Source organism: Balaenoptera ricei, chromosome 11, assembly GCF_028023285.1.
Source record: "Balaenoptera ricei isolate mBalRic1 chromosome 11, mBalRic1.hap2, whole genome shotgun sequence".
Taxonomy (NCBI): domain Eukaryota; kingdom Metazoa; phylum Chordata; class Mammalia; order Artiodactyla; family Balaenopteridae; genus Balaenoptera; species Balaenoptera ricei.
The window spans coordinates 106,447,565-106,473,630 of record NC_082649.1 but is presented as its reverse complement, the minus strand read 5'-3'; the positions used below and the strand labels follow the sequence as shown (position 1 = coordinate 106,473,630).

The window sequence follows — 26,066 nt, the reverse complement described above, 5'->3', positions numbered from 1 at the left end:
CGCGGGCTCGTCCCCGTGCACTCCCAGCACTCAGGCTTCCTCTGTCCATGTTTTCTCATCACTTTTCTTCATCCAGAGCTTCAGGGTTAAAGTGCACAGGGTGAAGAGAGAGAGCATGACAGGCGGCAGGAGTCTGTGCCCCCCACTCTCCGGGCACCCGCGGCAGGCGGGCAAATGGATGCCCCGTGAGCTGCATTCCCAGGGGGCCGTGGACGGGAACCTCTGAGGGGTGCACGTGCAGCAAAGTGGGAGAAGGAGTGGCCCAGAGAGGGGGAAGCCACTTATTAATGAAAGTGAGGAGCTTCTGAGAGATGGAAGCCTGTTCGTGATTTTCAGCATAGCTCCAGGAAGACAGTGAGTGGTGGGGTGACACTCCAGAAACAGTATTTGGACAAAAGTAAAAGAAAGGGGCAGTAGGTTACTGCTCATTGGCAACGCACCTGGTCACCCAAGAGCTCTGATGGAGATGGACAATGGGATTAATGTTGTTTTCATGCCTGACAACACAACATCCTTTCTACAGTCCATAGATCAAGAAGTAATTTGGACTTTCAAGTCTTATTATTTAAGAAATACACTTTGTTAGGTTGTAGCTGCCATAGACAGTGATTCCTCTGATGGATTTGGGCAAAGTAAATTGAAAATCTTCTGGAAAGGATTCACCATTCTAGATGCCGTTAAGAACATTTGCGGGACTTCCCTGGCGGTCCGGTAGTTAAGACTGCGTGCTTCCCGTGCAGGGGGCGCGGGTTCGATCCCTGGTCGGGGAACTAGGATCCCATGTGCCTCGCGTGCATGGCGTGGCCAATAAAAATTTAAAAAAGGGGCTTCCCTGGTGGCACAGTGGTTGAGAATCTGCCTGCTAATGCAGGGGACACGGGTTCGAGCCCTGGTCTGGGAAGATCCCACATGCCACGGAGCGGCTGGGCCCGTGAACCACAACTACTGAGCCTGCGCGTCTGGAGCCTGTGCCCCGCAACGGGAGGGGCCGTGATAGTGAAAGGCCCGAGCACCGCGATGAAGAGCGGTCCCCGCACCGCGACGAAGAGTGGCCCCCACTTGCCGCAACTAGAGAAAGCCCTCGCACGAACCGAAGACCCAGCACAGCCAAAAATAAATAAATAAATAAAAATAAAAGTAGCTATAAAATTAAAAAAAAAAAAACAATTAAAAAAAAAAGAACATTTGTGATTCATGGGAAGAGGTCAACATATCAAAACTAAGAGGAGTTTGGAAGAAGCTGATTCCAGCCCTCCCGGGTGACTTTGTGGGGTTCGAGACTTCGTGGAGGAAGGACTGCAGACGTGGTGGAAACGGCAGGGGAACTAGAGCTAGAAGTGGAGGCTGAAGGTGCGACTGAACTGCTGCCATCTTGTGATGAAATGTGAACGGATGAGGGGCTGCTTCTTATGGATGAGCAGAGAGTGGTGTCTTAACACGGAATCTACTGCTGGTGAAGAGGCTGTGAAGAGAGTTGAAACGACAGCAACGGCCTTAGGACACGACACAAACTTCGTTGATAAAGGAGCTGCAGGGTTTGAGAGGATTGACTGCAGTTTTGAAGGAAGTTCTGTGGGCAAATCGCTGCCAAAGAGCATTGCTGCTCCAGGGAAATCACTCATGAAAGGAAGAGTCCATCAGTGCGGCGAACTTCATGGAGGCTTTGTTCTCAGAAATGGCCGCAGCCGCCTCCATCCTGACCGGTCAGCGGCCGCCAGCAGTGGAGGCGAGACCCTGCACCGGCAGAAGGGCTACAGCTGGCTGAGGCTCAGGGGATGGTCAGGGTTCTTTAGCATATTTTTAAGTTAAGGTCGTACATTGTCGTCTTAGACATAATGCGATTACACACTTAATAGACTACAGTATAGTGTAAACATAAGCTTTATAAGCACTGGGAAACCAAAGAATTTTGTGGCTCACGTTACTGCAAAACTCGATTTATTGCAGTGGTCTGGAACCTAACCACAGTACCTTCGAGGTATGCCTGTATTTCCAAATGTACACAAACATACGCCTTACATTTCATCACTGATGACCCAAATTTTCACAGATCCTGTACTTCTAAACTGCCAAGTTAGACAGCTCTGGAGTGACACATTCTGATGATTTTGAACAGGTAAGTCACTGCCCAACTGTCACTCTGCAAACACAGTGCCTGGGTAACAGTTTCAAGGATTTCCACCTGGCCCTTAGAGCTATCTTTAAAGAGATTATAAAAACCCAAATACTAGAATAAAATCTTTGTTTTAAAATAAGAGCATTCCTGCTTCCAACCGTATGACGTACATTGTCGAATTTACTGCAGATGATCTTTGCGTAACAGGTGTTGCTGTCTCTGCGGGCCACTGTCCACTCGAGAGGCCAGAACAAAGTGTGGTAGACCTGCAAGACAGAGGCCAAGGTCAGTGTCCATGGAGACCGCTCCTTGACAGGCTCCTTATTATACAAAGACGACAATTTCTGCACCAGCTCTCAGAAATTTAACCTTGCATGATCCCAGCTTATGAATCTGATGGGAGCATCTGGGCGAGCTCCTAACTGCCAGCTGCAGAGTGTGTGACCTTTGCTTTGCTCTGCCGTTAGTCCCAAAACATCTCCGATTAACTGACTTCGGTTCTCAAGCACCTAGAGGGCCACTCGCCAAGCAGCCAACGCTCCAGGCCCTGTGGGGCTGAGACAGTAAAGAAAGCCTTAGGTCCTGCCCTCCATCAGTTCACACGCCTCCTGTGAGGCTCATATTCAAACCAAATCTAGGAGAAGCAGAAGCCACAAGACAGTCCAGCCACCCGCGGTACGAGGAACACTGCCCCCGCCACCTGAAGGCCCCCCTCCCCCAGAGCCCAGGGTACCTCAAAGGCTCCCAACCCGCTCAGGCCTCAGGGGCGGACCACACACCGTCCGTCCCCTCATCCCCTCGGGGCGGCTACACGTCCCGGTGGTCCTCCGCCTCATCACCCACACAGAAGGCGGTGGATCTGTGTGCGCTGCCAGGATGAGAATGTGCTCTCAACTATCCCCTGCCGTGGAGGGATTTAAGTACTGGTTCTTTGTTCTTTAATAGGATGATGTATTTTACAGTTGGAATACTGTCTTTATTGTTTTTATAACAATGATACAAGGTTATTAAAAGAATAACACAGTGCAGAGAATTACAAAGAAAGTGGGAAAAAAAATCCCACTGCCCAGAAATAACCATTTTAAAAGTGAAGGAAGCATCAGTGGTTAATGCGTACGCAGTTAAAATGACATTTTTATTTAAAACACACCATAGTCCACAGCTACTTGTAACAAAAAAACATAAGCTTTAACATGAAACATTAGATTTAACATGTATTTAACAGAAGAGAAATAAACTCTTCCTCATATTTTAATACAAACTTGTCAATCTCTGTGGCTATTAGGAACAGAAGATAAATGCTTCTTCATCTCAAGATAGTATTCCTAAAATACACCCCTAAGGTTAAGAAAAGAAATGGTGCAAACTCCAAGGTTTTAAACAGGATTTCTGAAACTGCAAGCTCCTGGCTTTGATGTGCCCTGAGCCCCTGCACCGACCCCTCTTCCCACACCCCTCCCGCTCCTTTCCTCGTGTGTGTGAGGTGTGTTTTTCCTCCTGGTGCTTGCAAGATTTTACTTTAAGTTTCTGATCCTTCTGGTTCCAAGTGGGTGTGAAGTGTGGACCCAACTTCATATTTTTCCTGAATGCTGTCCCCTTAGACTCCAGCACCCTTAAATGAATGTCCTTTCCCACAGATTTAAAATACCACCTTTACCACACGTTAATTCTTCTAAGCGCTTGAATCAATCTGGGTTCCAAATTCTGTCCCACTAATCTTTCTGTCCACCTGCGTGCCACTCCGGCACAAGTCTAATTACTGTAGTTACAGGATACATTTCAGTCTCTGACAGGACTGGTCTCCCCCCGGTACTCTCCTTATTCAGAATCACCCTTGGGAATTCCCTGGCGGTCCAGTGGTTAGGACTGGGTGCTTTCACTGCTGAGGGTGCAGATTAGATCCCTGGTCGGGGAACTAAGATCCCACACGCGCGCGGCAAGGGCAAAACAAACAAACAAACAAAATCTCCCTATGATTGTCTTTTTTAAAAGTTTTAATTTTTTAATCAAATTATACACACTAACTGCAGATTTTCAAAGCTCTGTCATGAACCCAGCCACCTGGGCCGCCCCGGTGCCCTCTTCAATCAGTCAGCACAACCACCTGCACCTCCTGCGCGGTCGATCGCCCCCGTGCTTCTACACAGCACGCTTACGCTGCACTTACCCGACTCCCCTATGCTCGGCTTTACTTACTGCTCACCCTACTGAGGAGGAGGATTTAATTCGTTCCTCCCTGGCCCCTGCACTCTCCTCCCCACCCTCCCAAATATACTCAAATTTGTAGCTAGATCATTGGCGGTGTTTCCTTTACTAGGTAGAAGTTATTCACAGAGAAATGGGCATCCACACGCAAAAGAATGAAGTCGGACCCCCACCTCACACGTGTACAAAAAATAACTCAGAATGGATCACAGACCCAGATGTAAGAGCTGAAAACTGTAAAACTCTTAGAAGGAAAAACATAGGCATCAATCTTCACGACTTTGGATTAGGCACTGGTTTATCAGAAGTGACATCAAAAGTACATGTGGCCGGCAACAGAAAACAAAAAAGACATATTGGACTTCATCAGAATGAAAGATTTTCGTGCTCCAAAGGGCACCATCACGAAGGTGAGAAGACAACCCACAGAAACGGTGACCATTTTTACAAACCATCCCTGTGGTGTCTCACTAAGATCTGGATGTACGTTTCCCTGGTGATTAATGACACTGACAACTTTTTCATGTGCTTATTGGCCATTTGTGTATGTTCTTTGGAGAAATACCTATTCAGATTCTTTGCCCTTTAAAAAATTGGGTTATTTGGGGTTTTTTTATTGTTGCATTGTAAGAGTTCTTTAGATACTCTGCATACAAGTTCATTATCAGAGAGATGAAAGTCCACCGGACTTTACGGCATGAATTTTGTGAACAAATTAATCTTTCTTCTTATGCTGTCTTATTGTTTCTACCCTCATCTTCTTTTCACCTTAATTTCCTCATTTAAAAAAATTATATGCGTATTTATGAGAGGCTTTCTCATTCCTCTTTATAATTGGAATATTAAAAAAATACTAATAGATCAAATTTTCAGTCCTGTAAAATGCAGTAAATAAATGTACAGACTAGGTGAGTTGATCTGCAGTGAGCCTTAGGAAAGAGACCTTAAAGTAACCCCACAAACCTGGGAACCCTTCCTACAGAGACATCCCTTTATCTGGGGTGCAGCCTCCTGCATCCTTCCTCTCATGTGCCTGCCGAGCTTAATTTCTCATTGATTTCAGAAAGTTTTAGAACTAAGTGTTAAATCCATAATTGTTACCATCACTTTTCCAAGACCCCAGTAAAAGTTCACCACTGCAAATGGGTGGTTCATTATTACCAGAAGTGAATTATAAACACTGATCAAATAATGTCCTCTAAAATGGAAATTTCTCATTGGAAACACCACCTAAAATCGCACCATCTGTCATCATTCTGGTCCCCCACCCCGGAAACATACAGGAACGTCTCAGGAAGTCATTCGGCCATTTAGCGCGGGAGCCTCGGGGCTGTACTTCAGAGGACTCCCCGTAACCAGGGGAGGGCCTGCGACTTCAACTCACCTGCTTCAAACGGCGAGCGGTCCTCAACCTCTGACCCTTCTCACCTCCCCACCCCTCCTGTGTGGGGAGGAGGTGCAGGGAGAAGCCACCTGAACCACCCGCTTACGAGGCAGTTGTGACCAGACGGGCAGGGGTGGAGGGGGGGTGAGAGCACCTTCGGAGCGTCTGAGGAGCCCGCAGCCCCAGCAGGCCGACAGCCCCGGACCTGCCCCTCCCCTGAGCCCGCGGGTGGCGGAGGGTCCCGGACCAGGTCCTGCCTGAGTCCGGCTCCCGTCACGCCAAGCGGGAGGGTGTGGACAGCAGATCCAGCCCGGACCAGCGAACGTCCCTCATAATTTTTAATTGAGACGAGAAACAGTGAGTCAGTCAGTTCCTCCAAAGACCAGAACTACGGGTGAACTCAGAGCAGGGAAGGGCCACATTCTCCCGCTACGTGCATTTCTGTTCCTACGGGGTCAGCACTGCCCGCGCACGCGCACAAACTCCCACCAGGAAGAGGAGGAGCTGACACGCCTCCCAGCTCCTGGTTCCCACCCCTCCCCAAGGCCTCGGACACTCCCGCGCCCCCGAAGGTCGCACGGCGACCCTCCCATAAGCTTCCTCAGGGACGCCTGTTGCCGTAGCTCGGAGCCCTGATGCACACAGCATATGTCCTTCTTTCCCCAGCTGTGTAATTATTACAGGTTGCTACAGACAGGGTTTACATGATTTAATTTCCAATTTTCCTGAAGTAGGAATACAATTTCCTACAATACAACCATTACAGTAACTCGCAAAACTACAGAACAAAAAGTGACTGAAGACAAACCGTGGATTAAAAGAGAAGGTCTGAACATGCCACAGTCACACCACCTTACTTCCAGATTCTCCTTCCGGTACACTTCCACGGCTTTCTCCTCCGCGTACCCGCAGCAGCCGTACTCCAGGGGCGTGAACACCACGGTGGGGGCATTAATATAGTCACACTGCAAGACAAACCAGTCACGGTCTTTTACTTTGTGGTACTTTTTACAGCGAAAATCCATATGACGCACATTTGTAGAAGGAAGACCAACAAGCACGGTCCCGTGCAGGTGACCCTCACTGCCACCGTTTCAGGGAACTGAGTCACTGAGCAGACGGGCGCGCCCCGACTCCAGGGCAGGGGCCACGCGCTGCCATTGCACCGGGACCTGGGCCACCGCAGCCGTGCACATGAGTGCGCCCCTGCAGGGATGAGCGGAGAAGCCGCTCAGCCGCGCAGGGAAGAGTGAGCGGCCCGGCCCGCCCCGGGGAGACGGCCACGCGCATGGAGGGCCGCCACACCGCGGGGCCCAGAGACGGGACCCTTCATGGCCCTTATCAGCCTGGGACAGAGCACAGGAGGACATCACGGGAAGGCTGCAGACCCTGAGCCCCACACGCCGTCCCCAGCAGCCCTGCATCCCGGGGCGCGAGTGTGTGCACAGGTGCACGCCTGTCTGGAGGCTGTGACGGCGCAGAGAGAAAGTGTATGCAGGGCCGAGAAAGGGGGCGGGCAGAGCCAGAGAGGAAGGCCACTGTGCTGCCCGCCCGCAGCTCCTCAAGGGCAGCGGTGCCCACCGCACGACTTCCCCCACCCCGCCAACAGCTCACAGGTGACTAGCTCAGGGGAGACTCCAACCCAAAGGGAGCGACCGGCCGCCCGCACTGCATGAGGAAAAGGGGAGCTCCGTCCGTCAAAGTCTGCCCTTTGTAGGATATGAACTAGAGGCGAAGGGAGAGGCCCCCCGGGGTGAAGCTGGACAGGAAGAAATGCTCAGCCAGAGTGGGAGCCGACCAGGAACCCCCCCTTTCGGGGCCCAGAGCAGCCTGGAGCCCAGCCCCACCCCAGCCTGGTTCTCCCTGCAGGTTACCGTGGGATCCTCACGAGAAGCCCCGTCGACGTGACGGCCTGAGCGAGGCGCTGCTCTGCGGCCCGAGAGGAAAGCCAGTCACACACCCCCGGGCGTCCCTGCACGCGGTGGACGATGTGGGCACCGCGCGCCAGCCTGACCCTCACCTTAGGCCCCGACATGTCGTGTTCCACGACCCGCCAATCACAGACCAGCCAAGCATTTGTTCTCTTTTTTCCAGCGTGGCTACAGAAGCGCACAGAAGCGCAGACGGCTGTATGCAGCAGTGCCTGACCCTCCTAGGTCCTCGGATGCTCATCGATCTGGCCATCAACCCTGCCTCCCACGGCTTACAGGGGACGCCTCATTCTCAGCAGATGCTTTTCTCCTGCTCCGTATCAACTGAGGAAAACCAACAGGAAACTCCCCAGCTTCCCCTTTCACCTAAAGCACGCCCCACATCTTGAACTCCGACCTGCACCTGAGCTGGGCCACGCCTCACCCCACCTGCAGCCTTCCCTTCCGCCCTGGTCCTCTGACCTCCCTCTGCACACGCGCTGCCCTGTCTTCTCACCTCTCCGCCCACGGCCCCTGGGATCCGCTTCTCAGGACCTCAGGCAACTGCTGTGCTTCCTACAGCCCAGTGCTCGTGCCCTGGGGAGGGGACAGCTCCCCATCCGTTCGCACCCCTGCCCCCGCCGAGGCCAGCAGGGCCGCGGCCCCAGTCACCCTGCACCCACCCACGCCTCCGTGTGCCCACGAGGTCTGCACACACGACCTCGCTGGGCACCTGGTGGTGAAACACAGCACAGGGAGTTCCTTAGGAAGAAGCCAGGCCCCAAGCATTCCACCTGAACCTGCCTATGCAAAGAATCAGAGAAACCAGGACGTGAGACGCTCTGCAAGAAGAGTAGCCTGGATCCGTCAAGAAACCCGTCATGAGAAATAAAGCAAAGAAACGGGTAAATAGAGGCAGGGGCTCTGGCGGATTAAAAGAGACCTAAGAGCTTGAAAAGCCAGATGAGCCGGGCGGTGCGCACGTGTGCCCACGGGTGACGCGCTTTGCTCATGTCCTCAGCATGGAGGTGGAGCTGTGGTCATGGAGGGCAGCACCCTTGTTCCTAGGGGATGCTGGCTGCAAGTGTTTTTTGGGGGCAGAGCGCCTGCCACTCACTTCCAGAAGCTCAGCAAAACAGTCTTTGTGTTGAATATCCCCATGCTCGGAAATGCGGGCGGGGGGTAGTGAATGGCACGGCATTAACACCTGAACCGTCCGGGCGGGAGGTCCATACGGGTGATTGTTACTAATCTTTCTGCAGTTTAACACCTTTCTGAATAAAACGCTGGGGGACATAAAGGTTCCTTATTGCGGCCTCCCAGATTTTTGATGATCTGGCACCAGATTAGCTCCCAGACTCTTCCTTCCCAGCTGTGGGACCCCCTGCTCTGCCGGCACACGCCAGGCCTCTCTCTGCACTGAGGCTGGGGCAGCAGAGCAGGCCCCCTGAGCCCCCCCCACACCGATGCGGCCTGGCCACCTCCCCCGCCGCCCTCATCTGCCAGCCGCGCACGGGTCCCTGCTCTCCTGACGCGCGGTGCTGGGGGCTCCCGAGACCACCTCGGCCCCGGCAGACACAGCCCGCAGAGCAAGAGGCTCGTCTGTGACCAGAGACTGCGGGAGGCGGGGAGACTGCAGGGAGCGCCGGATGCGCCGTCAGCCGTGCGTCGGCTGAAGCAGAGCCCGGAGCCCGGAGAAGCGGGGTGGCGAGACCAGGCCCACAGGCTGAGCAGGCGCAGAGGCCGGCCCCTTCCGCCCCAGGCCGCAGGGCCCTGCCACCCGGGACGCGTTTCCAGACCCCTCCAGTCAGAAGAAAAGGCGTCCCTGCCTGGGCGCGCCCCCCTCACCCCGGGAATGTCACCCAGTACAATGGCTTGCACGTTAAGATACTCGTAAGATATGTATTTAAAACCATCAGTAAACGGTACGGAACTGCAAACGGTTTAGGGGGAAGCTTCCCCAGCAACACAGGCACACGGTGCCACCTGTACTGATGGTCCTCAAATCATAATTTTGATTTAGACATTATCTCAGAAACAGCAGTAAGAAACTTACCTTTTCTAAACGGCCCCCAAAAAGCCTTCGAGCCAGCAGCTTGCCCGCCTGCACGGCGACGGGCGTGAGCTCAGGCTTACCCTCCACGACGTCCCCGACGGCGTAGACGTAGGGCACGCTGCTCTGCTCCACGTCGTTCACTGGGATTTTGCCAGTCCTGTTACGTTTGGAAAGAAAAAAGATATTACGACCGACGCTGCACTGCTGGACACGAACGCCTGTCCAGGAAAAGATGGATTCAGAGAGAAAGACCCCGCTAAGCGCTCGGGCAACTCTGTCATCAAGTGTCTGCGGGCTCAAACAACTGGGGCACCTGCAGCTCCTGAAGAAACACCCTTCTGGCTGGAAAACCAGGTCCACTTTCTGGGTGCCAAAGTATCTCTAGATTCCCCCAGAGTCAAACCCATAGCTTTGAAATTTTTCTCTCTGCCTGATCAAGGACATACAAATTCATTCTAAATCACAGAAAGTAGGTGAATACATTCCCACAATTTTTTAAAAATAACTGTTTAATGCATGAGATATTTAAGGAAAACATGAAGAGTTATCAACTGATTAATGAAAAAATTGATAATACAGAGCTGGCACAGTACTTATAAAGTAAATTTAAAGCATCGAAACTTTGCATGTTAGTAATTAGATAAGAGTCTCCAGGAGGTGATGTGTAGAAACACCGTGCCCTGTGCAGTGCTGGGTCTTGCCCCGTGCAGCGCTGGGTCTTGCCCCGTGCAGCGCTGGGACTTGCCCCGTGCAGCGCAGAGTCTTGCCCCGTGCAGCGCAGGGTCTTGCCCCGTGCAGCGCAGGGTCTTGCCCCGTGCAGCGCTGGGTCTTGCCCCGTGCAGCGCTGGGACTTGCCCCGTGCAGCGCTGGGACTTGCCCCGTGCAGCGCAGGGTCTTGCCCCGTGCAGCGCTGGGTCTTGCCCCGTGCAGCGCTGGGACTTGCCCCGTGCAGCGCAGGGTCTTGCCCCGTGCAGCGCTGGGACTTGCCCCGTGCAGCGCAGGGTCTTGCCCCGTGCAGCGCTGGGTCTTGCCCCGTGCAGCGCTGGGACTTGCCCCGTGCAGCGCAGGGTCTTGCCCCGTGCAGCGCAGGGTCTTGCCCCGTGCAGCGCTGGGACTTGCCCCGTGCAGCGCAGGGTCTTGCCCCGTGCAGCGCAGGGTCTTGCCCCGTGCAGCGCTGGGTCTTGCCCCGTGCAGCGCTGGGACTTGCCCCGTGCAGCGCTGGGTCTTGCCCCGTGCAGCGCTGGGTGGTGACGCCCGGGACTCACTTCTCATTGACTTTGACACCAATCTTCTCCAGCCCGATTTTCTTAGTACAGGAGTCACGACCAATTGCTAACAAAACCTACATTTAGAGAGAGAGCAAAAACAAATGATCAATATCAGGAATGACAGAGGCAACATCACTATGGATCCTTCAGACATTAAAAGGATACTAACAGACTATTATGAACACCCTATGCCAATAAATTTGACAGTTTAGACAAAATAGATTCCTTGAAAGACAGAATTTACCAAACTTGCACCCGTACAAGTCTGAATAACCCTATGTCATGGGCTGCATTGTGCCCCTTCCCCAAATTCATGTTGCAGCCCTAACCCCCAGAACCTCAGAATGCGACTGTATTTGGAGATGGGGCCTTTGCAGAGGTGATTAAGGTAAAACAAGGCCATTAGGGTGGCCTAAACCCAGTCTGACTTGTGTCCTTACATAAGAAGAGGTTTTTGAGACATACACAACACAAACTGAGGGCTGATCACGTGAGGACACACAGAGAAGGCGGCCGTCTACACGCCCAGGAGACAGGCCTCAGAGGAGACCAGTCTACTCACACTTTGATCTCAGGGGTCTGGTCTCCAGAGCCGAGAGAAACCCCATCTAGTGGCACTTTGTTATGGCAGCCCTAGCAGACTAAGGAACTCTATACTCATTACAGAAACTGAATCCACAATGTATAAACTTCCCATAAATTAACTACAGACTCAGGTGACTTCATCGGTAGAGTCTATGGAACACTTAAGAAATAACACTAAGGACTTCCCTGGTGGCTCAGTGGTTGAGAATCCGCCTGCCAATGCAGGGGACACGGGTTCGAGCCCTGGTTCAGGAAGATCCCACATGCCACAGAGCAACTGAGTCCGTGTGCCACAACTACTGAACCTGAGCTCTAGAGTCCACGAGCCACAACTACTGAGCCCACGTGACACAACTACTGAAGCCCGCGCGCCTAGAGCCCGTGCTCCGCAACGAGAGAAGCCACCGCAATGGGAAGCCCGCACACCACCATGAAGAGTAGCCTCTGCTCACCACAACTAGAGAAAGCCCACGAGCAGCAACAAAGACCCAATGCAGCCAAAAATAAATAAAATAAATAAATAATTTTTTAAAAAAAGAAATAACATTAATGATACACAAACTCTCCGGGACACAGAAGAGGGACCACGTCCCAAGTCCTTTGTAGAAGGCCGGCACAATCATCTGACACAGAATCAAACAAGGGCAGGAAAAGAAAAGAAAATTAGAAGCCAGCACTCCTCATGAACATAGATGCAAAATCCTTAACAGATGTCAGCAAGTAAAATAGAGCAACATAAAAAAAGTGGGCTTTGTCCCAAAAATACAAATCTGGTTTAACATACAAAAATCAATCAGTGTAATTCACCATATTAACAGAATAAAGGAGAAAACAACTTAATCATCCCAATAGATGTGGGGACAGCATTTGACAAAACTGAACACCCTTTGAGGATTTTAATAAAATCCTCAGCACACTCAGAATAAAAGAACACTTCCCCAGCCTGATAAAAGGCATCTGCAAAAACCCGAGAGCTCACATCCCAGCTGTGATGAAAGACGGCCTCACTGCTGAGATGGGGGACTCTCACAATTTCCATTCAACACTGTTGTGGATGTCTTAATCAGTGTAACAAGGCAAGAAAAAGAAATAAAAGCACACAGACTGGAAAGAAGAAACAAAACTGGTGTTTTATGAAGAACAAATCCTAAGGAGGTCAATATACAAAAATCATTTGTATTTCTATGTACTAACTACTAACCACTGAAAATTAAAAATTTTAAATACCATTTACAGTAGCTTAAAAATATGAAATACTTAGAGATAAATTTAACAAAATACGTGAAAGACCTCTAGAGCAAAATGACAAAAAGCTGCTGAGAGAAACTAAAGAACTCGCAAATAAATGTAAAGATATATGAGGTTCATGTACTGGAAAAATCAATGTTGTTAAGATGTCAGTTCTCCCAAATTCATCTACATAAGCAATACAATCTCAATCAAAATCCCAGCAGGATTTTTTTTTTTTTAACAAATTGGAAACATGGATGGACCTAGAGATTATCATACTAAGTGAAGTAAGTTAGACAAAGACAAGTATCATATGATATCACTTATATGTGGAATCTAAAAAAATGATACAAATGAACTTATTCACAAAACAGAAGCAGACTCACAGACATAGAAAACAAACTTATGGTTACTAAAAAAATGATACAAATGAACTTATTCACAAAACAGAAGCAGACTCACAGACATAGAAAACAAACTTATGGTTACCAAAGGGGAAAAGGTGGGGAGGGATAAAATAGGAGTTTGGGATTAACAGGTACACACTACTATGTATAAAGTAGATAATCAACAAGGACCTACTGTATAGCACAGGGAACTATATTCAGTATATTGTATTACTTATAATTGGAAAAAAATCTGAAAAAGAATATATATATATACACACACATATATATCTGAATCACTTTGCTGTACACCTGAAACAAACACAACATTGTAAATCAGTTATACTTCAATTAAAAAATTTCATATGGAAAGGCCCTATGCAAAGTTAGAGAGCCTACCCTCCCTGGTCTAATACTTACTATAAAGCTTCAATGACCAAAACAAGTCAGAGAGGATAGAAACAGACCCACAGTTAAACATCACATGATCACAAAGGCACCAAAGCAATTCAATGGACAAAGGGAAGTCTTTTCACAGGTGGCTCTGGGTATCAACATGGAAGAAAAAGAACCTCAATTCCTACCTCACACTGTAAACAAAAATTAGTTCAAGATGAATTACAGGCTTAAACATAAAAGATAAAGCTATAAAGCTTCAGGAAGAAAATGCAGAATATCTTCACAACCTCTGGGTAGAGCACACAGAGAACTTTAATCATAAAACAAAAATTTGATAAATTGAACTTCAGCAAAAATTTAAAACTATTGCTCATCAAAAGATGCCATAAAAAACTAAATGGGCAACTAGATGGGAAGAAATATTCATACACATACATCTGAAAAAGGAATGTACCCACAACACACACAGAACTCCCGCAATTCCAAATAAAATTCAATAACCCAACCAAAAATAGGCCAAAGACTCAAACAGACACTTGATAAGGGAAAATATTTAAATGGCCAAAAAACACATGAGAAATTGCCAAACATCACTGTAGTCATTAGGAAGATGCAAGTTAAACCTGTAACAAGATTCCACTACACGTGCACTAGAGTGGCTTAAACAAAAAAGTCGACAACCCCAAATGTTGGTGAGGCTACAGAACAACCACAACTCATGCATCCTTGGTGTAAATATAAAATGAGACAATCATTTGGAAGCTGTCTGGCAGTTTCCCCAAAAGTTAAACACAGAAAGTCCCCAATGACCAAGCAATTTCACTGCTAGGTATTTACCCACAAGAAAGGAAAGTGTGTGTCCACAGAAGGCCTCAAGCAAGAACCTTCACAGAGTTTTCGTCACAAGAACCCAGCTGCAAACAGCCTGGCTTCCCTCCACAGGAAAGTGAGTGAACTGTGGTACATTCAGACAATTCATATGCTGAAAAGAGCCAGCCACTGATACACGCCACATGGATGGATCCCGAGTCAGACCCCGAGGAGCCCGTACCACGTGGCTCCACGTCGTGACATCTAAATAGGAACAACTGGTCTCTGGTGACAGAACCAGATCAGGGTTGCTTGGGGTAAGGTACTGGGAAGGGGTGCAAGACAGCTTTCCGACTCCACAGAAATGCTCTGTTACTCTCAAAGGAGTGTGCATTACAGAAACATGTACACTTGTCAAAGCCAATTGAACTGTGCATATCACTACATGTAAATGATACATCATTACAAAAATAAACAATTCACAATTTTAGGTATTTTGCACAACTTTATACCAATACATTTGATAACTTAGATGAAACAGACTAATTCTGAGAAAATATAACAAATCAAAAGTTGATATAGAAAAAAGTAGAAAGCTTTAAAAGGTCCGTTGACTGTTAAAGCAAACTGAATGTATCTTCATTGAACATTCTAGGCCCTGGTGGTTGCATCAATGAATTCTATCAAACATACAAAGAACTAATTCTAATATTACTAAATGCTTCCAGAGAACAGAAAAAGAAGGAACATATTCCAAACTTCTTTCATGAGCTAGAATAACTTTGATACCAAAATCTGAAAAGCTTAGTACATGAAAGGAAAATTATAAGCCAATACAATTCTTGAATATAGATGCAAAAATTCTAAATAACCAAATCCAACAATATATAAAAAGGACCATTACCAAGTTGGGTTTATCAGGAATACAAAGATTAAAGAAAAAAAAATTATTAACAGCTACAAAAGAAACAATCTTACAGCTAAATATCCACTCCTGACTTTTAAAACAAACAAACAAACAAACAAAACCAAAATAACGAAAGAAACCACTTAGCAAACAAGAAATAGAAAATGATTTCTTTAGCGTGATTAAGAATATCTACCCAAACCCTATGGAAAACCTTACTCTATAACCATGAAACAGTGAAAGCCTTCCTTCTGACCCTGAAAACAGACAGGAGCGCCTGGCTCTGCATTTCTTGTTAACACTGCACTGGAGGCCATGGCTGGTGCCCTTGTGTAAGAAAAAGGAGGAAAGGGAAACAGTTGAAAGGAGGAAGCAAAACCCTTGTTATGAACATGTACAAAGAAGACCCCAAATAATCTAAGGATACATGACCAAATATGACTTTAGCAAGCTTACTGAATACTAAATCAAATCACACAAATCAGCAGCATTTCTATATATCAGCAACAAACAGTGAAAGACAATGACATTTTTTTCAAAAAACATCATTTGTAACTATACAGAAATACGTAAGTACCTAGGAATAAATCTAACAGAAGACCTTCCTGATGTCTACAGAGAAATGTACTAACTTTGTTGGGAACTATGACAGATGGCTTAAGTCAAAGGACAGATATACCATGTTCATGGACTGCGAGACTGGATACTGCAAAGAAGTCCAGTGTGTCCAACTGGTTACACATCCACCGCAATCCTAATCAAAATCTGAACAGAGGCTGATTTTTATTTTTGTTTTTGTTTTACGTATTTTTGGCTTTGGTGAGCCTCTCCACATTATCTACTTTTAATTGAAAAGAATCACATTATAAGAGTGTGTAAAACATAAGTGTACAGTTTATGTTAAAGGTATAAACTACAGTTTACAAAAGAAATGGTCTCTAAATATCATCAGTTTAAATTAGAATTGTTGCCACCCAGAAGTCCATGGACTAGTCACACTGTCTGGAGATTTTACATTGTTTGTTTTTGAAAATATCTTTATTGTTGTTTTGATTATAAAATATATTCAATGTTTATTGCAAAAATATTCAAATGCAGAAATGTATAAGACATCTAATTCCCCAGAAGTAAGCACTAGAAGCAGTCAGGTACACCTGCTTCCAGATTTTGTTCTCTGCATAGTCACACACACACGTATGTTTTACCATCGTATGCTTCGTGTACCACTGAAAACTATCAAATGTCAACAGCACAACCACCTTCCATATGTATCAGACTCTCAGGAAGAATCAAGAAAAGAGTTAATGCTGGTATAATTTTCCCGTAAGTTTCATCTGCACTAACTTACGAGCGTGTTCATCCGCCCACCGCTCACACGACAGAAACTCACCGTGTTGTAAAGGCCCTCAATCATCTCTGTTCCTTCCGTAGATTGAGCCACTACCTTCAGCTTCCCGGGTGACCCCTTCTCCAACTGCTGAACCTGGCGAGGAGGAACAGTGCGAGGATTATCTCTACAGGTGACAGAAAATAGGTGGCCCACAGGGTGTGTGTACGTTTAGGTGTTTGGACAGAGAAAAGAGGGCCGTCCCAAGGGACAATGTGGAGGGAGAGACAAGTTGCTGGGTGGGTTAGTTGGAGACAACAGAAGGGGAGCCACGGAGGGATGCTTTCCAGGCATTGACTGAACAGATGGCGTGTTCCAGGGGACCACTTCCCGAGCACTGAGACAGGCCGGAAACACAGCAGGGAGTACATTCGGTGGGGAAATCAAGAGCTTTATTTCGTCTTGTTAAATTTAAAATGCTTGAGAGGAATTCAAGTGGAGACGCCCAGCAGGCAGCTGCATAAATGGGTGTGGAGTTGGGCAGGAAGCCTGAGCAGAGGCCTCAGCACTGAGACAGGACGTGCGGCCGCGGGAGGGACAGCGAGGGGGAAGGGGAGGAGGGGGAGGGGCGGCCGGGCGCCGAGACCCGGGGCGGGAGCACCATCTTCAGGGTCCCTGGCGAGCACGGTTAACGAGGGCAGCAGGGAAGCGCGGGAGCGGGGAGGGCGAGGCGACAGCCACGGCTGGCAGGTGCTGGGGACTCACCTCCACAGGCACGAACTTGCGCAGGAATCGGACGCCGAGCTGCTGCATGGAGGAGCCCACCCTCTCGGCCATCTCCTGGTCGAAGCCCCGCAGCAGCTGCGAGCGCACCATGACCGTGACCTCCAGGCCCAGGCCGGCCAGGAAGCCTGCGCACTCCAGCGCCGCGGGGGATGCGCCCACCACCAGGGTCGCGCCCGGGCAGTAGGGCAGAGAGAAGAGGTCATCGCTGCAAAGAGAGAAGGGGTTTCCAGGCGGGATGGTGCCACGCGGGGCCGGAACGAACAGGCGCTGAAGGGGACAGACAGCCTGTGGAGTGCATGTCCACTGCGGAGGGAGATGTCCAGCCCAGTGTCTCGAAATCAAACTAGTGGGTCACAGGCCAAGATTTTGTAAATAATACAATGGAATGGAGGATATTAGACCACATTCCATGTAATAAGAAGAAACACTGCTTTGCTTGGTGTGTGTGTTGTGTGTTCACCTGAACAACCACACAGTGAAAAAAGTATTTCTTAAAGTGCGCCTGCTCAAAAAAGTGTGAAAGTCATCGTCCAGCTTTATATGTCAAGGTCGTATGTCCTGCTACAACCGTCCAATGAGAATTCCTATTACATCCCAGTATTAGGACAGCTATGCTTCTCCTGGTCACCTGGTTCATTACTGTCATACAGACACGAAACCCGACAGCAGTGAAGTAGTCACTGCTTCCCTGTGAGATCTAGAAATTGTAGAGCCAAATCCCAGACCCGTTCCCAGAGCACCTACCAGGAGACCTGTAACACACCTGTGTGCATCTGTGACCTTATTATTTACCGAGCCTACGGTCTCTGTGCTCCATTATGTTAACTACTTAGCTTTGCATTGTATGTACTTTTATTTGTCATTAGTTCAAATCTTTTGTGAAATAAGACAGGGAGTAAATAAACTGGAGACACAGAAACATACTATTTACAACTTACGGTTAGATGGCCTAGTTAATCTTACCTAGTAATACAGTATTCTTTATCTCCTTGGATTCCCAAATAGCGCGGCCTTTCCCCTGTTGCTATGACGAATTTTGCTGCAGTATAATACGTTTCCTGTCCCTTTCCATTGGTTGCCTTGAAAAGAGCAAAGCAAACTTCACTTTTCATCAAACACCACAGAATATCAGACACCCGGGACGCAGTAGTTACTACGGAGCTTCCCGTCAGCGGGAACACACATGCAAAGATAGTAACGCACTGGGATAACCTCCTGCACAGAAAACAGGCGTATTCACAGCCTGGGCGCCATGGCCGCGGTGCGGGGCAGCGGGGGACTGGAGAGAGGACAGAGCGTGCCCAAGTGCGCAGGCCGGAGAGCAGCTGGCATCTGGGGAGCAGCCAGTGCCGGGAAGGAACAAGGAAAGAGGGCGCCAACTCTGAAGACCCTTGTGCGCCGTCCCGAAATCCAGGCTCTGCGGAATCCACAAAGCTGCTCATTGTTTGTTTATTTTCAATTACACAAGCGAATCATAAATCCATTTTCATTAGAAAATTAAAAAACAGTGGGACGGAGGGAGGGCAGCCTGGAGGAGGGTCCTGAACAGAACAGTCAGGCTGCGGCGGGGAGAAGGCAGGCAGGTGACGGCCTGAGAAACAAGCCCACCGACTGGAGCTCCCACCCCGGTCTCCTGTGGCCACGTGAGGTTCTCAGCTCTCAACACACCACTGACACCTTTCTAGAGACAGCAGGTGACCACAAAAGGACCTCAAGTCCTGTCCAGGCCATCGAGAACTGTGCCACCAAAGCAGAGGACAGAGGTGGAGCAGGTGCTGAGGACGGCAGCGGACTGTCTCCCATGCTCCAGTTCAATGTTTGTGATCATCACAACAGTCTCATTCTCCTTAAGTACAGATCTTACAACATACAAATATTACAAATACAAATGTATAAAATACACTAGTTCTGATACTACTTTTACTAGTGCTTTTATGAATAATATGTACCGGAGTTCTAGTTAAGGTTTCATTTTTTAAAAAAATTGCACTCCTAAAATTTTGATCTTTTTAGAATTTTGAACTCTGAACTGTTTAAACATTTCCTCTTTTAAGATGGCAATGAAACTGAAAGGCAAACAAATTAAAACTGAGAGTTCTTTAAAAGGCAATTTCTCCACTTTAGCTAGACGTGGAATCAACGAACACTGGGGAAAGCACACACGTGCACGGCTGTGCACACGTACACCGGCTGCAGCCCTCAACACGCAACACGGAGTCTGGGTTCACGGCAGGCATGGCAGAAGTAAGGAAAGCAACGAGCGGGACAAAACGCCCCAACAGACCTTGATTTTATGGTGTTCAACAAATTCCCCGCAGGAGTTGACGTGGGCCACCGCCGTCTCCCTCAGAGCCCGCCGGTAGCCCCGGGTCATAGAGCCGATGTGGTTCTGAATGGCTTTGGTCATGGTCTCCCAGTTGTGCTTCACTGAGGAGAAATCACCAGGAGGTGTGAAGGGGCTGCACTGTCACCGGTAAGTCACATGTAACACACGAGCCACCCTATCTATCGCTTCAAGAATCAAGACGTGAACAGAAGATAATTAGCAACTGGAACCTTTTTTATGCCAGTCATGGCTTATACTTCTTCCTCTTTTATAATACAAAAGACGCGCAAAGCAGACATGTGAAAACAAGGAAAGCCCACGGAGGAGGGCGGGGAGCAGCCCTCTCGCAGCCAGGCCCCAGGGTCTCGAGGTACCGGGAGCGCCCCCAGGACAGGTGCGGGACATCTCCCCGGCCACTCCCCCTGGGTCCCCGGCGGGGCTGTGACAGTGAATGCCCTGCGTTTAGATGACCGAGTTCACCCACTTCCCGTTGAAGCTGGGGTGGGGTTGACGGAATGAAGATTCCTCCTCACCCTGGACCTTCTAGGTGGGGTTTCTTTCCTGGATTCATCTCATCTGCCGATGCCGGTCCCCAAGGAGACACCAGCCCAGGGCTCCCGTCAAGCTGGGGGAGGTCCCCAAAGGCAAACCCATCCAATGGGGGTTCACCCTCTGGTCACATTTGGACCCGGACCCCTCCAGTGCTCTTGAGGGCCCCACTCACTGGGACATGGGACAGGAGAGCACAGGGAAGGGGCAGAGGTCACAGTGCGCGGAGGCTCGGGCGGCGGCAGTGATTATGGCCCAGACGTCATGTCACCCTTCCTAGGACCTCAGTGGACAAAAAGTCTCCTAAGATTTTGCAGTCCAGATGGCCATTCTGGTTACTACGTTCCCAGACCCCATGCCCATGATCCCAGGGGGTTTCGACCAGCAGTGATGACCATCTCTACACAGCCCACATGGTGTGGGGCAAGCTGCTTCCCGTCCTGTGTCCTACCTCAAGGGCCACCTTTGCCACCTCCACTCCTCAAGTCTCCTAAGTGCCCCTCAGGTTGATGCTGGAAACCTCAGCACCAATTACGGGCACTAAGTCGCTCCCCTCCCCTTCCCCTCCCCTCCCCCTCTCTCTCCCCTCCCCCTCCCTCTCCCCTCCCCCTCCCCCCCCCGCCTCCCCTCCCCCAGCAGGCTGTGCTGCTCCAGGGCAGGAGTGATAGTTTCCTCATCTCTGCATCCTCAGAGCCTCACCAATAGGTGTTTCGCAGGTTTTTTTTTTTTTTTTTGGCCACACCGCACGGCATGCGGGATCTTGGTTCCCCAACCAGGGATCGAACCCGCATCCCCTGCAGTGGAAGTGCAGAGTCCTAACCACTGGACCGCCAGGGAAGTCCCACCAATAGGTTTTTATTGGTGAATTTGTTTTCCATTTTTCATTAACCAAAGACATACATAAACACTGATAAAAAAGAAAGTGTCCTCACAGTAATGGATAAAATCCACACAATGACCCTTGCTATTCTGTTTTCTTTATACTTGAAAGAAATCTGAAAATAGTGATTATTCCCTCTCACACTCTGCTAAGGGTTTGGAATGGCCAAGGTTGCAACACCTCCCTCCTTAAGCACTAAGGCCCACGAAAGCAGGTTTCAACTGACCATCTCTGAGTTCTCTGGGCCTGGCTGGCACACGGTGGGCTCTTAACAAGTGTTTATTAAACTAATTTAAAACTAAACCACAGGGACTTCCCTGGCGGTCCAGTGGTTAGGACTCCACGCTTTCACTGCCGAGGGCCTGGGTTCGATCCCTGGTCGGGGAACTAAGATCCCATAAGCTGCACAGCGCAGCCAAAAAAAAAAACCCCATAAAACTAAACTACAGAAATGTAAATAGCAAGGATTTCTAAGGAACTCATTCTTTCTCTTCTCCCAATCTATATTTTTACACGCTATCACCCACCTTGTTGATTGTACTCCCAGCCAAACTTCCTTGAGTCAGTTAGCGCCTGGCCCAAAAGGGCGGCTTGGTGCATCAACTTCTTAGGGATGCAGCCAACATTCACACAAGTGCCACCAAGACCTGAGAGACAAGGCCATAGTTGTAACGTTGTATGTGTGTGTGTGTGGGGGGGGTTTTGCGCACGTGCAGAGTGGGTGTTATTAAAACGTGGAAATGACAAACTCCACGGTCATGGGGGTCACCATCACGCCCCACAACAACACGAAATGATTCACCGAACTTGTTGGCCGAGGGTCCATGAAGAAGGCCCAGGGATGCGCAAAACATGGACGTGCATGTGAACGGTTTTCTGGGGACAGAGTCCAAAACTTCCACTTGAGTCTGACCCACAAAGTGGTCAGAACCGTGTCAGGTTAATTAGGCCCACGCTGCACTAAGGCCAAGACTGTGGCCTCCAGCCTTTGCTTCTGCAAACCTGAGTCCTCCTCTGAGCCAGCAAAGGTCCACTGCCAGCTGCCAGGTAACATCTACTCTGGATCCTTCAACAACACGGGGCTAGAAACAGAAGAGCCCTCTGAGAGGACATCTCTCCTGGTGTCCAGGTTAAGCGGGCTCTTTCTGGACAGGAGAGGGGAGGGGGGCAGAGGGAGGAAGAAGAAAGACAAGCGCTCTAACCATACGAGCAAAGTTGAGGTGGATTACCTTTAATATATGAAATTCTAGGCTAGATTTTTTTGAGTAAACTTGAACTTTAAAAACCAACTTTCCCGGGGCTTCCCTGGTGGCACAGTGGTTAAGAACCCGCCTGCCAGTGCAGGGGACACGGGTTCGAGTCCTGGTCTGGGAAGATCCTACATGCCACGGAGCAACACAGCCCACATGTCACAGCTACTGAGCCTGCACTCTAGAGCCCGCGAGCCACAACTACTGAGCCCACGTGCCACAACTACTGAAGGCCGCACACCTAGAGCCCGTGCTCCACAACAAGAGAAGCCACCGCAATGAGAAGCCCGCGCACCGCAACGAAGAGTAGCCCCCGCTCATCACAACTAGAGAAAGCCTGCGCGCGGCTACAAAGACCCAACACAGCCAAAAATAAAATAAATAAATTTATTTAAAAAAACACAAAAAACACCAACTTTCCCATTTTGTCAGGGTTCTGGCAGGAAACAGGTGACACGCCAGCTGGGGAACTGAGGAGAGGGTAGAAATCATTACAGGGTGTGGCAGGAAGAGCAGTGGGTGGAAGGGGGGCCACCACCAGCCCCGTGTAGGGGTAAGCGACGGGGCCAGTGCCACCACCCAAAGCTGGACCACGGGGGGAGAACCAGCCTGCAGTGCCCAGCGGGCCTGGAGACCCTGCCCTACGCCCCCTCCTCTGCTCTTCCCGTTAACCCAATGGCCACGCCCCAGCAGAAGCCAGAGGGCACGCGGCCAATTCCCCAGTTTGTGGGGAGAGCAGGGTACAGACAACGGGGATGGACCGAAGCATAAAGAGAAAACACCCAGCACAAAACCTATGCCTTCTATGCTACAGTGAAAAGAGCGTGGACAGGCGAGCACTCTTGTCTACAGCAAAGTCCCAGGCTGGGAGCTCGCTGTGCGTTGCATTAAACGGACCTGGGATGACCACACACACTAACTCAACTGACCATCCTGCAGCCACTGGGGTCCATGATAAAATCAATGCAGAAACACAGAAAAGCATCATGGCCACCTCAAGCGAGCACAACGGGGTGCACACACCACGGCGTGACCACAGCTGTGTGAAAACATCCATGTGTGTGCACAAAAATTATTCTGGCAGAAGTTCTGGAATACTGGGGTCATGGAATTTTTCCCTTTCGCACAGTCTTCCTTAATTATTTTTCTATTATTCTTCCAGTGTCTCCCCTTGTTAACAATGTGAATGGACATTTAGTTTCCTCACCCCTGAAACAGGTGGGTTAAACTTGAGATTGTTGTGAGGACTGAGGGAGACTGAGCCGACAGAGAACAACCGCCGCACGATGGTGGGAAGAGCAGCTCACCCCATGATGTGCCCTGGGGCGACGGGACCACAACGTCCAGCACCATGACTCTCCTCCCCAAAACGGCGGCTTCCTATGAAAAAAGCCACAGATAGAGATCCTGTCATTTTCCTGACACTCCCCCGATTTCTCTCTCCCCTAAACGATGACTGTGCTTGTGGTGAAACCCAGTCTTTCCTCTTTATTAAACCAGCTATTACAACAACAGAGTAGACTGGAACATCATAAATGGCTTTTTTTTAAGTAGCAGAAGAAATGCTCATGGCAATCACCAGGAAAATTATCTTCGGGTGTCATTTTCTTCATACCTGAGCACACGAAAGGCCGCCAGAGCCACCACCAATGACAATGAGGTCGTAATCATATGCTGGTTCTTCCTCAAGGAGCTTCTGTAATAAACCACTCTGATGTGCCTGAGGGTTAATCAAAGGAGAGAACACAGTATGACTTGTTTTCAAACTATTTCTTTGTACCCTATGCTTAATCAGCATAAATTTCTTTTATAAAAATCTTGGAAACAGTTGACCTACAATTTATGTAAGTTGGAACTGTCAGTTTACCTGGATGGCATTCAGTTGGGTCCAACTAGTTAGAATGGATGCCAAAGCACATATATTTTGTTGGTTATCACCCAATAGTGAGGCATGTGTCCAATGATGGGGAGGCCATGGCCTTATATCCATGTCAGACAAGGTCATTTTGTAAGCAGCTCTTCTGCCCTTTTCTGTTTGTTCATTTCTGCTTTCCTCAGACCTTAATTGCAAAACTGAGATCATAGGTAACATTTAAACTAGCTCCTGATTTCTGCTCTACTGAATGCACGCAATACCTCGCCTGACCTGTTGACTCCTTTCCTGGATTAAAAGGAGTAAGAATGAAGGATTAAGGAGGTAAACAATGACTGACTCTCTATGCCCATCTTCCCCCTTAGCAAATCTGCAGGTGGACCACGTGGGCAAGATGGCATCCAAAGGAAGCTCAGGAGAAGTCAGCAGGTCTGCACACAATGGAGAAACGACGAAGAATCTGACCTCCTGTCTTAATGATTAACTGAGATTATTTCCCCTTTTTCCCTTTAAAAACGTTCATGGCCAAGCAGAATCTTCCAAGTTGGTTCTGGGACATGGGTCCGCCTTCTCCCCAGATGGCTGGCTTTTCTGATTAAAGCAACTTTCCTTTCTGCTAACACTTGCTTCTCGATATTGGCTTTCGACTGGCGAGCAGATAAACCTGAGTCACAGAATAACTTAGTGCAGTTAAATAGCCAAGCACCATTTTTCAAGATCCTCTATATTTTGTTCACTTTGAAAACAATTCTCATGCATCATCAGCAGGACATGCACTTTGAAGCTTTTCCTGGTTTCTCGTAAATTGACCTAAATCTTGCAACTTCCTATACAACTCAAACAACCTGCTCTTTCCGTCGGGATGGTCAGGAGGCTGACGCTGCAGCACACTCTCGTGTCCACTTGGCCCGCCTTGTGGTCAGAAGAAGCTTAGACGAGGTCAGAGACTCCATACGTGACTAAACAATAGTTCTGTCTGTGCGAAGTCAGCTGCTCAGTCCCATCACACTGGCTTTCGAACGGGCTCGTCCTGGGAGCGCCATGCAAGTGCCACGCGCCCAAAGACCCAGCAGATGTCTCGTGCATGGTCCCAAAGCCGGGTGGCCTCCTGATTCCTAGGGGCCCGTAGGGAAATCTACCTCCTACACAGCTGCTGTCCAAGGGAGAGTCTTCCAGTCTCCAAGTAGAACTGACATCTCTACAGCCCCAGATCCATGCTCTGACAGCATTTTCCCAGCTAGGATTGGCAAGACCAGCACCTCCAAAGGTGTTTAGAGGCTATAAACTATGGTACTTACCACCATGTGAGTTGGGTTATAGCTTCTAGGACAGACAGAGCAGGCTGTTACTAGATAACAATGCCAATCCCAGATTAACATACAACGTAGACAATCTTTTCTCCCGACAAAAATATAATTCTTAATTGAAATCGAAATATAAGTATTTAATCAATCACTGATTATTACCATTTGCATACATACATAAAGGATACAAGAGCAGAATTTTAATAAAAGCAAACAACTAGGTAAAATACAGACCTTATTTAATAAATAACCATTTTTATCTATCTCTACTTAACCAAACGATTCCTGTTCATTTCTGCATTCTAGGAATCAAATAAGCAAAGCTTTGCAAAGCTCACAGGGTCAGCAGCCTTGGTAGGAGTTCTGTGTACCCTGGACCAGAATGTGAGTGTTGACCTCGTTTCACTAAACCTTGAGGAGGGAAGAGGCCTTGTCCCTGTCCCATCAGGAGGAAGAGAGCAGGGCCGCTCACCTGTCTGCCCTGCAACCTCACTCAAAGCCTCTTCCTTCTCAGC

At 48.9% G+C, this 26,066-nt stretch overlaps 1 protein-coding gene across 1 annotated transcript in view; it reads right to left on the bottom strand.

Moving 5' to 3' along the window:
- Positions 1–26,066, bottom strand: part of TXNRD3 (thioredoxin reductase 3) — a 42,219-nt gene that overhangs the window by 1,003 nt on the left and 15,150 nt on the right. Inside the window, exons 4-14 of the mRNA XM_059940620.1 lie at positions 23,990–24,094; positions 23,682–23,754; positions 21,652–21,771; positions 19,654–19,796; positions 18,333–18,448; positions 17,349–17,574; positions 16,647–16,739; positions 10,937–11,013; positions 9,672–9,828; positions 6,563–6,670; positions 2,287–2,382 (exon numbers count right to left, since the gene is read on the bottom strand). Coding sequence (XP_059796603.1) covers positions 2,287–2,382; positions 6,563–6,670; positions 9,672–9,828; positions 10,937–11,013; positions 16,647–16,739; positions 17,349–17,574; positions 18,333–18,448; positions 19,654–19,796; positions 21,652–21,771; positions 23,682–23,754; positions 23,990–24,094 — 1,314 coding nt within the window. The remainder of the gene's footprint in view (positions 1–2,286; positions 2,383–6,562; positions 6,671–9,671; positions 9,829–10,936; positions 11,014–16,646; positions 16,740–17,348; positions 17,575–18,332; positions 18,449–19,653; positions 19,797–21,651; positions 21,772–23,681; positions 23,755–23,989; positions 24,095–26,066) is intronic.